General features: G+C 34.6%; 1 protein-coding gene across 1 annotated transcript; it reads left to right on the top strand.

The window, feature by feature from the left end:
* Window positions 1-10,884: 10,884 nt before the first annotated feature.
* On the top strand, window positions 10,885-11,532 carry LOC115985435 (aspartic proteinase CDR1-like). Its single transcript, XM_031108372.1, has one exon. It carries the CDS (start codon window positions 10,885-10,887, stop codon window positions 11,530-11,532), a length of 648 nt encoding a protein of 215 aa, XP_030964232.1.
* Window positions 11,533-11,942: the final 410 nt, after the last annotated feature.

The following is an 11,942-nucleotide window of genomic DNA, read 5'->3' as shown; positions in this document are numbered from 1 at the left end:
AGCAGTCACCTACCAGTTGTACCATACCTGCTGGTGGTTACTGACCCTAATAAATTAGAGCTATTCTACGGCTATATCAAAATCTCATAATATTTTTACAAGAAGATAAGGTCAGCCCACCATACATTAAAATAAAATAATATGAACGTGGTTCAGCAGACGTTTTTGAGATTTTATTACGTACATAATTTTTTCCACTAAAGTAATGTCTTGTAGCATTCATCTCTTATGGAAATAAAGCGATGTTTTGATGCATTTGAATTGTTTCTTGGATATTTGGTAGACTTATGACCAAATGATGGTAAATGGCCCACGATAAACGGATTTCAACGGAAGAAAGTGAAACTTTGTCCAAGTGGACTTATAGAATTATGAATGGGTATCTTAAAGTGAATTATATCTTATGATGAGTCAATCAGGTTTAGGTCAAATTACTATCTCACTTTTTATAGTTATGAATTTTTTCTAGTTCATATAAGGGTTATTCGAATTATGTTTGGTGTTAGAAATTTCCTTGGACGAATGGGAAAATTTGTTCCTCACTCCCCTTTTCAACCCAGCTCTTGTGAGATCCTATCCGTCACAAAACACCATAGATTCTAGGAAAAAATTGGCCTTTACCCTTTTTAAAAAAACAATACAGTATTTTGCTCAATTTTCCAAACTAATTAGGGAAATACCCCTTTTTTGAAACTCGATTTTCTCAAAATCAAGTTAAGTCCTATAGTGGCGTTTTTAAGAAGTTTATAATGACGTTTTAAGGACATATAGTGTTGTTTTAAAACTCGAGCTCTTTGAAATCGAGTTATAGGTAAAAAAAAAGAAAAAAAATTGCATGTAACTCGACTTCATGGAGATCGAGTTACAAAACGTCACTATAGGTCCTTAAAACGTCACTATAGGCTCCTTAAAACATTACTATAGGGCTCCGGAATTTTTTTTATTTTTGTAACTCGATTTTGAGAAAATCAAGTTTCAAAAGAAGGGTATTTCCCTAATTAGTTTGGGAAATTGGGCAAAATGCTGATTTTTTTTTTTTTTTTTTTTTTTTGAAATGGGCATTTGCCCATTTTCTATGCAGATTCTACATGATGTTGAGTTGTTGAACAATTTAAACTTCCTCTTGTTAGAAAATGTATTTAATTTTTTTTTGGTACAATTTATTTTCAATTTTTATGGTAGAAAAGAATTCTTTTAAACTTTATGTAAAGATAGTTTTTTATTTGCATTTTCTTGTGTTTGGTAGTATTAGGTAAAAAAAAAGGTTAGAGGAAAACTACTTCTGACTTCCCTTATTTAGCTTAGGATAAGATAGAGTTGTTTTTAACTAATTTATTTTTGGAAAACAACTCTATCACATGCTAAGCTAAATATAATAAGTAAAAAGATAGTTTTCTAACTCATTTTAAGGTCACTATTCAATATAGGAAAATGAAATAACTTTTTAGAAAAATATTTTTGAAAAATTATTCATTTTCCAAAAAATGTTACACTTGAAACAAACATACTTTTTCATGATAAAAAAGAGTGAATTTTCTGTCAAATTGTTTTCAATTCCCATATATTCATGATTACATCCAATCCTAGATTAGCTCACTAAATGATTTCAAAATTTCTCTCGTTAGAAAATGTATTTTCCATTTTATGATAGAAAAGCTAGGTGGCATGAATACATTATTTGAGGTGTCATACTCGTATCAAATACATGTCAGGCACTTGACACTCCTCAAATACTTTTACAAAGATGTCCCAGTTGTGTCTTTTTTTAAAAAAAAATAAAAAAAATGCAGGACATAATTAGGATGGAGAATAAGAGGAATCAAATACCATTTTACAAAACAAAAAGCACATTTGCGCTCTAAATAATAATATGTCAAAAACACCATTTTGGTTACTACATTCTGGGGTCACAGTCAATTTGGTCCTTACATTTTGATAGACGTCAATTTGGTTCATGTTATTTTCAATTTGCAATCAATTTGGTCCCTACCGTTAACTCACTAACGGAAAGTATATACGTGGCAAAGGAATTGTATTGTTGGCATGTCTAATATTAAAATATTAAATAAAATACTGATATGTCTGAATTTTTAGTGGCCATCTAGCGCTTACAAGGCAAAAAAGAAGAAGCCCCGTTAGGATTTTTTTTTTTTTTTTTTAAATTTCTTCACCAATTTTTTTCTTTCTTTGTTTTTTCTTTTATTTTTCTTACAATTTCTTTAACTAAAGATAATTTCATTTTCCACTTACAAAATGTTCTTCATTGTTCTTCCCCCAAACCTAGAATCTGCAGTTATTAACCAAACAAAATTTTTACCTTGTCATTTATTTTACCAAATATTTTTTGGCTCAACACCATTCATTGTTCTTCTTCCCCAAACCCAGAATCTGTATTTGGGGAGTTTAACCAAATCTAAACATTCTCACAAATTATAAAATACAAACCCATCTTTAGCAACTTCACGAAGGAGCTTTGGCGTCCGCGGCAACGACTGTTGACATCTCATCAATCAAATACACATCCAAATCAAACCCATAAATCAACCCAAACCAAACCCACTACCAAATCAATAAATATTTTGCTATAGTACCTAGTAGATTCGTCATGTGGAGTCGTAGCACCAGATTGTATTTTGTACATGAAAGCTAAAACACTACAGCTTGTTTAGACCCCCAATTTTAAAAACATGGCTTAATTACTTTTACTCTAACCTATTTAAGTGCGGAACAAGAGTGAATGATACCCAATAATTGGAACTACTCTCTAAGCCATAAACACGAGCAAGCAACAACAAATATAAAACTTAAAGAGTAAGGGAAGAGAGATGCAAATATAATATAACATCAAAATGTGTTATCGAAGAGGAAACTGAAGTACTCTGAAAAAAACCTCTTCGCGGCCCTCCAAGCCAAAATCGATTTATTAATGAATAAAGTTGGAGTACACGAATATCAAAAAGACCCTCCAAGTCTAATTTACTCAATGTACTTGAACCCTCCAAGTTCTAGCTACCAACGAGCTTCGCCAAGCCATGTCTTCACTATTTATCCAGATCCCGCAATGAGCTCCAAATTGCATTCGCCGATCGATAGCTTCTTCCAATGCTTCCCACATGTACCAAAACTTCACTCAGCACTTAATTGAGTGAGGTAAGTGTTTGAGCTAAGAACCTCTCAAGGATGTGTAATTGGAGGGGTAGGAGTAGAGGAAAACTTAAGAGAAATGGTGTAGATGATTGTTGTTTACAATCTCTAACTCTCAAGTGCATTGTTAGGGTTTTCTCTCTCAAAAGTTCCTTGGAAAAACTCCTTACAATTTTGTGGGTAATGTGGGCTTATGTAGTGTTGGTAAAGAAATGAGAAAAACACTGATTAAAAAGTTCAGGCAGTGAGTTTCGCGGGTCACTCGCGACTTGGCTTGAGTCGCGAAGTGACTCTCAAAATTTAGCCTGTCATTGGATTGTTCAAATTCCAACATTTGCTTCTCAAGTGGCGTTTCACGGGTTGTCCACTAGCGAGCTAGTTGCGAATTCACTTTCTTCACAAATCTTCACCAAACTCTCATACTCAATCCTTACATTAAATCCCACAAAAATATAGAGAAATGATTGAAGAAAAATACAATCAAATTTGACATGGAATTAAAACAAACAAAAATATAGTTATAAATTACAACTTTACAATATGTAAACTCCAAACACCAATCAGTGCTTTTGGGATGGGTTTATACCTAGTAGACTAGGGATGGGTTTCAGTGGTTTGTTTAGGGCCTTCAACTGATGGAGGTTTGGTGGGTGGCTTGTGGGTCTCGAATGGATAGCTTTTGGGATGAAGGTGTTAGTTGATGGTGAGATTTTTTATTTTGATTTTGTTTGAGAGAGTGGTTTGAGAAGAGGGAGATTTTGACATGTAAGAATAGAGTGTTGACTTAAAGAAATTGAGAGATGGAGATTAAGGAAGAGACTTAGAGAGACGGAAGGCTCTCTTCAGTTTTTATTTTTATTATTATTTTATAAAATTGAAGAAATTGTAAGAAATATAAAATAAAAAATAAAGAAAGGAAAAAAATTGGTAAATTGTTTTAAAAAAATTGACATGTCTTTTTTATTTGATGTGGCCACTAATATTAGACGTGCCAACAATACAATCTGTTTGTCACATAGGCATTTTTTATTAGTGAGTTAACGGTAGAGACTAAATTAATTGTAAAATAAAAATAACAGAGACCAAATTGACTATTATCAAAATGTAGGGATTAAATTGACTGCAACCTCAAAATGTAGGGACCAAAATGGTGTTTTCGCCTAATAATATTCCATTTTAAAATTAATAAATATCTTTATTTCTAAATATCATTTAATAGCAATGAATATGCTTTATTATCCATTATTATTCCTAATTTGATAAAAAATAAATGATTAATAATACATTAAATAAAATATTCATTATTTCTCTAAATTTGATAAATTTTTAACCATATATAAAAGTATAAATAAAAATATATTTAAAAATTAATTACTATACGTATTCCCACCATACTTGTGTTCTACTATTTTAAAAATTGTAGTGTTGCCGTACCGTATCTATACATGCTCCCATGTCCATATTCGTGCAAGTGCTTCTTTGTAGAAAAGTGAATTTATTGTTAAATTATTTTCAATTTCCCATATATCTCATAATTAAAATGTTAAATCCAATGGCAGGTTGGCTCTCAAAAAAAAAAAAAAAATAAAAAACCCAATCCCAGTTTGATCAAATATATCTTTTCCCCCTTTTCAAGTTTCAACTCACTATAGCTCTCGTGTTATCTCATCCATTACGAAACACCTCATAGTCTATTTGATGTTGAGTTACTGAACAATTTCAAACTTTATCTTAAATTTTCTACTTTATGGAGGAAAAGAGTGACGTTCCATTTTTATGGTAGAAAGGAGTGAATTTGCTGTTAAATTATTTTCAATTTCCCAATTATTTCATTGTTACATCCAATCCCAGATCAGCCTATTGAAAGATTTCAAAGTTTTTCCATGTTAGGAAATGCATATTAATTCCATTTTTATATATGGTAGCAAATAGTGAATACGCTTTTAAATTATTTTCAATTTCCCCATGTAGAGTGCTATATATACAATCAAATCCTTTTACATTTTCATCATCACAACCAGTCATGACATCTCTTCACTCACTTATCTCCTTTGCTGCATTGACAGCCGCATTCTCCGTTTTTTTTTTTTTTTTGGCTGTAGCTTCTCTCTCATTGAGGCTTTCAGTGTGGATCTAATCCATCGTGACTCTCCAAACTCTCCCTTCTATAACCCTTCAGAAACTCCTTCACAGCGCATAGCCAAGGCTGTGTGTCGTTCCATTAGCCGTGTCAATCATTTCAAGCCAACTTCGTCACTCTCTACCAATGCAGCTCAATCAGATATAAACTCAAATGGAGGTGAATACCTCTTGAAATACTTTGTTGGTACACCACCAATCGAAATCCTAGGCTTTGTTGATATGAGTACTGATTTGATTTGGCTACAGTGTGAACCTTGCAGCATACGCTACAATCACTATAAAAAAAGAGGGCTATAGCCACATTTGAAAAATGCAGCTATAGGCTATAGCTGCGTTTCCAAACACGTCCTATGCGGTGCGACTATAGCTGTTTTTTGTAGAAAATGCGGCTATAGGCCCGGTTTGGGCTACATTTTAAACACGGCTATGGTCTGAGACCTATAGCTGTGTTTTTCAAATCCCGGCTATAGACCATGCTTGGGCTATGTTTTAGAAACACGGCTACAGCCTCCTATAGGATTTTGTCTATAGCCACGTTTTTTAAAACCTAGCTATAGAATCCTCTTTTTTTTTTTTTTTGGCCCAATTGCAATACTTTCATTGCCATTTTTTGCTCCTCAGTATCATCTTCCTTTACAAACATAACTCATATTATAAACAATGAGTCACAAACATTATTGTCCTCATTTTAAATTTAAATTCCTAAGAAAATAAATCAACTAACAAGAAATTATGCAAAGATAACTATAAATACACATATGCAAGCACTGGTATGGGCCAATGGGACCGCCACTGAGAGGTAAACCCAGGATACCTACATACCCCCACTAAGCAGGCATCAAGTAAATCACAAAATGCCTTAGCTAGGAGTTGAATCAAAGACTTCTGGGTTTACAGTTATCCAGGCACTCTCCCTTATTGCTGAGGCATCTCAGGTGGGGGCAAAGTGATAAGACCTTTCCTCTTTGGTAAGCTATACACATCTCGTGAGTCTTGAACTCACTACCTTACCCTCCATCCCGTTAATGAGGGAGGAGCATGTGTCATTTGAGCTAAAACTCATTAGCTCTAGCCCAGTGTTAGAATTATCACTCATATCATATAAGCAATAAATTGCTTCACACTTAGACTACATTACTGGTACCTGTCCCCCCAATCATTCCTTGTTCACGAAATGTAACAACATGCCACTAATAGAATAATCACAGCACAAGAAACAATACAATTGGCTTGGTTCATAACGGACAAGACAAAAACAGAAAACTAACCTTCATCAGCAAAATTGGAGTCAAAGACAACATTTGTAAGATGCTGCTTCAGGAAAACCTACACAATGAAGATGATAAAAATAAGATGATGGAAATTTATGCAGATAGCGCGTTAGCTTATAAAATCATAAATGAAAAGACTATCTACAATCCCTGCATGAGAATATTTTTCTATTAACTGCCATAGTCATTACGTCTCTAACTTAACCCTATTGGGAGTTCAATTTCTAATTATAGTTCAGTCTGAATTTGGACAGCACACTAATCACACATCAAAACTTAAGTATTGAAAGCAAATAGAAAATAGTGCATAATGCTTCCATAAGCAGTTTTTTTTTTACATAAAAATTTTATTTTTGGAAAAAAACCGGTATTATCATCATGCATAATGTAGCACCCCGCCATGTTGATAAAAACTAAAAAGAATGAAGACAACCAGATACCATTGTTCAATAGAAGTCGGTAGATTAAATAACTAATATTTAAGAGCTAAAGCATCTGACAATCTGGCCCAAGAAAATTACACACTCCAATAAGATTAACCAATACTGCCTATTCAAAATAATATAATAAAAGTCCACACTCCAATTACTTCCAACTTGGAATACCATTTCCTTATACTCACACAGAAACTAAATTAAAAAAACTTTGAAGATGGAAATTTACAGAAGCAGGAAATAAATGATTTTTGGAATAGCTACCTCTTAAACGAAGAGGTTGATTGACTAAATGGGTGACTTCCATGTAATGTGGGTGTTCAAGATGGCCGTTTCTTGAGAGATAGTATCACATCTTATTGGAATTTTGAGGTGGTCTTGTTCCACAAAGTTTAATTTTCAACAAAAAAGGTACGTAATTCAAAGTTTCAAACCCCCATACTTAACAAAAAGAGAAAGCAATAATGAAATAAAAAGTCATTGTTACGTACTTTTTTTCATAATTAATCAAGTACAACGTATCCTAGCAAATTATCTCATTTTGGGAGAATAATCTCAATTTATTTGTTTATAGTAAGCTGTATAAAATTAAACAAAACAAAAAATAAAATTAGCATTTTTCCATTCTTATCATCTTTCAAAAAAATTACGTCTCTAAGCAATGGGGGAAAATGAAAATAGATTGTTCAGTGCTGTATACAGAACAATCAAACAATTTATCTCATCAACCACTAATCTGGTAAAATAGTAAAGAATATAAATAATTAGATAATCAAAATAAACAACCTTCTTTAAAAGGGAAAAGAATATTAAGAATATGTTAATAACAAATAAACTGACTAGCAGGGTGATCAATATTCTGGATCAAAATAAATTCTAAGCCTCTTCCCCGAGAACAACATGCATTGTGCTAGTATATATATGACGAGGGACTAGATCAACTATCTCAATGGACAGCAACAATTCAGTTCTAAATTGAGGAAAAAGAGAATAACAAAAAGAAAGAAAGAAATCGGTGAACCATAGAGAAAGAATGCATTTCTCACCGCAAGAGCTGCCTCCAGTGCTCCATCAGCAGTTGAAAAAGTCACATACTTTAGTCAATTTTCTTTCATAAATTTAGGACCTAGTTGTGCAGAAGGATAGGGCCAAAACTGAAAATGTTACAAAAATAAAAAATAAACTGAACTTTTTCATAAAATAATAAAATAAAACACAGATCATACGTAGGTGAATCCAGTAGCGACTCGCAGAGGATTTTCAGTAGTCCATTGAGGCATTTGTGCTAGCTCTTTTAGAGAATTTATGTTCTAAAAAATCCCATATTTGGGAATCTGAAAAGACAAAGGAAATACCAAGATTGTTATGATCGGTGATATACCAAGATTATTAACAGTAAAATTTATGAGATAAGCAGTAAGTTTCAGTTGGCTATCTGCAAGAACAACTTACCGCCAATGATAGACGACAGTTCCCATACTTAAGACCATCATGAACAATAATAAGATCTTCATTGCCCTGGCAGCAGGAACAAAAATGATGAACTTTTTATGGTAATGCACTTCCTCATACCAATTCTTGATAAGAACACATGGATTTTTATTTTATTTTAAATAAGTAATAAAATTTCATTAAAAAAAAAAAAGAGCAAAATAAAGCACTATCCTAGTACACAGGGTCTACACAAGAAACAAGGAGATTTTGCTAGTTAAATTTCATAATGAGTCCATGATCTGCTGCTAATTGCAACTCTTCCCTTTGATAAAAGTGTCATTCCCTTTACTAAAATTCACATTTATGAGTATGGCAGAGCATCTACCAGCCAATTACAGGATGTCGTTGCATTTATATGTCTGTAACCCCCAATATGGAGGGTCTTGGAAGCAATCTGCCTATTTTCCAAGGTGTAAACTACGTGCACAAGTTCCTATTGAGGTAATGACAAAGGGAAGAATGCTTCACATAATTAGAGTGTTCATTGGATGCATGTGTGTGTGTTTAAGAGATTGAATTCTTCCTTGAAACAAATCTTACAATTTTGCTCTGGGTTCTAACCCATGCTTGAGTATCTAAACCCTTTTTTTATGAATGAAAATTTTTTTATTTCAAGGAAATACATCAGATCAGTACAAAGACACTATAGAATCACAGCTGGAATAGCCAGCAACACAGAAAAAACATAGAAACACATAGCAGAGAGCAAAAGAAAGTGACAAAGCTTGCTTGAGTATCTAACCTTATGGGCATTTTGAATTATTCTAGTTAGTAACATTGAGTGATCCTTTCTCTCCTCACTCACAAAAATCCAAAACACCAAAGACTACAATTCTGAGACACAAATAGAACTCAAGTCAAAGAACAAACCCCCCACATTGCCACATTCTTCAAAACCCACCACAAAATCACAATCCCAAACTCACCAAAGCCCCCCAATTGGGTCTCTATAAACCCAAACAATGGCTTCAAATATGAAATCTGAGAACACCCATTTCCAAGCACCAAAAATCAATCAACCCACCCACACAATCATACCCAAAGACCCACAATAAATCCCATATCTAACACAATCAAAGATCTACTGGAAATGGAAAAAAATAAATAAACACAACACACAATGCGAAGAAGGTCTTGTACTCAAAACAAAGCATAAGGGTGTGATATAATTTTATAAAACTAGTTAGGTGAAGTGGGGGGGGGGGGGGAATGATAAAGTGACAGCCCAGTAGAATTGAAATTTAGGACACAAAAAAACAAACAGATACAACATCAAACGAAAGCGAAACGAAGTTGTTGAATAGTGATATTTTGTTGCTCCATCCAACAAATCCACCAACAACCCAATACCCGAGACTTTTCAAAACGATTCTTTGCTCTCCTCACACCCGGCTATTTGGTCTATAACCGCCGTGGCATCTTCAACTACCCAAACCACCAAATCCTTCATGACCAACGAGAACAAAGTCCCAACCCCACCTACAGGCTCCAAACCCATTAATCTAAAAGAGAAAACACTCCCAAACAAAACCCTAAATCATATTTAACAAGAAAACTTATAAAACAAAATTAGAAAACTTACTGGTAATAGCGGCTATGGGTGGAGAGGTTCTCGGTGGCGGCGGTGGCGTCGATCAGAGACGGCAGTGGCGTCATGGTGTTGAGAGTGATAGAGAGTGAGGGTTTGTTTGAGAGTGAGAGGCTAGGGTTTGTTTGAGAGTGAGAGTGAGAGTGAGAGTAAGAGTGAGAGGCTAGGGTTTGTTTCCTAGTGATTAGGGATTTTTCCGTCAGTATATATACCAAGGCCTGAAGCTGCGTTTTTAGTTATAAACACAGCTCTAGGCGCTTCTATGGCTGTGTTTGGAAACGCGGCTTTAATATATATATATATACCAAGGCCTGAAGTTGTGTTTTTACTTATAATTCCAAACGCGGCTTTAAGACAAGGCCTAAAGCTGTGTTTTTACTCACAAACGTAGCTCCAGATACGCCTAAAGCCGTGTTTTCCAAACGCGACTTTAGGACATATTTTTTTTAAAAAAAAAATCTCGTAAATGGGTCTATAGGCGCGTTTTTAAAATGCAGCTATAGCCTTTCTCACATAAACATAGCTAAAACATTGTGAAACGCAGCTCCAGATTAGTTCTGAAGCTACGTTTAGTAAACGCAGCTCAGTGGAGCCGCGTTTTTATTAAACGCGGCTCGAAGCCGGTCTATAGCCGCGTTTTTATAAACGCGGCTATGCTTAAAACCGCGTTTTTTGTAGTGAATCAAACAGCTCCACTTTTTTATCCTAAAAGCTCAAGCACATACAAAAAGTTTCATGCTCTTCAGCCCAATGTCAGTCTCTACCACATAGCTCATGCTCAGGCAGTAATAATTCAAGTTACCAATATTTCATGGATTATTATGACGGATCAGGATCATCCTCAGATGCAGACTTTGCTGTTGACACCCTCACTCTGGGATCAACTACAAGCCGCCCCGTGCCTCTCCCTAAATCTAACATAGGGTGTGGACATGATAACGAAAGATTCACTAATGCAAATTGTTCCGGCATTGTTGGCCTTGGCCGTGGCGCGATTTCTCTTGTTTCCCAACTGGGTTCTTCTATTGATGGCAAATTCTCCTACTGCCTGATTCCATTTACTTCCCATGGCAATACCACAAGCAAATTGAATTTTGGTAGTAATGCTGTGGTATCCGGTTCTGGAGCCGTGTCTACTCCCTTAGTCTTAGGACAGGATAGCTACTACTACATAACACTCGAAGCAATTAGTGTTGGCAGAAAAATAATCGACTTGACCGGTGCTTCCGAATCCGGAAACCTAGAAAAAGGCATAACAGTGACATCGTTGCCTGAACAATTGTACCCCGGTTTTATGTCAGCTTTAAAAGATGAAATTCATTTACCATATGTGGATGACCCGACTGGACAACTAATTCTCTGCTACAAGTCCTCGTTAGATGATTTTAGAATTCCAAGTATCACAGCGCATTTCACCGGTGCAGACGTGGAGCTGAGTTCTAACCACCACCTTCATTAGTGTAAATGAGGAAGTTGTGTGCTTGGCTTTCGTTCCTGCAGACGATTTACAGCCAGCCGCCTTCTTTGGTAAATTGGCCCAATCTAATTTGTTGGTAGGCATTGATGTTTTAAATGAAACTGTGTCCGTCAAATCAACAGATTGCACCAAGCCTCTCTATCTGGTGTTTTTTATTTTAGTCTCTTTCCTTTTAAAAATTCATGTCAGTTTTTTGAGAAGAAAAAACAATTCAGTTATATATATATATATCTATATATAACCCGTGCTTATGCATAGAAACATTAAATAATAATAATAATAATAAAAAATCAAAATTGAAGAATTTTGCCCATATTTTATAGGATTATGTAGATTGCTATTTATTTATTCTTTTTCTTCTTCTTCTTGAAACAAGCATTGGTTAATTAGTA

This window comes from Quercus lobata, chromosome 4 (genome assembly GCF_001633185.2).
Source record: "Quercus lobata isolate SW786 chromosome 4, ValleyOak3.0 Primary Assembly, whole genome shotgun sequence".
NCBI classification, from domain to species: domain Eukaryota; kingdom Viridiplantae; phylum Streptophyta; class Magnoliopsida; order Fagales; family Fagaceae; genus Quercus; species Quercus lobata.
The sequence above is the reverse complement of the archived record's forward strand: the minus strand, read 5'-3'. Positions and strand labels throughout refer to the sequence as shown.

Bases quoted from the DNA above. Each gene is read 5' to 3' on its own strand.
- LOC115985435 (XM_031108372.1), top strand. From the start codon at position 10,885: ATGGATTATTATGACGGATCAGGATCATCCTCAGATGCAGACTTTGCT.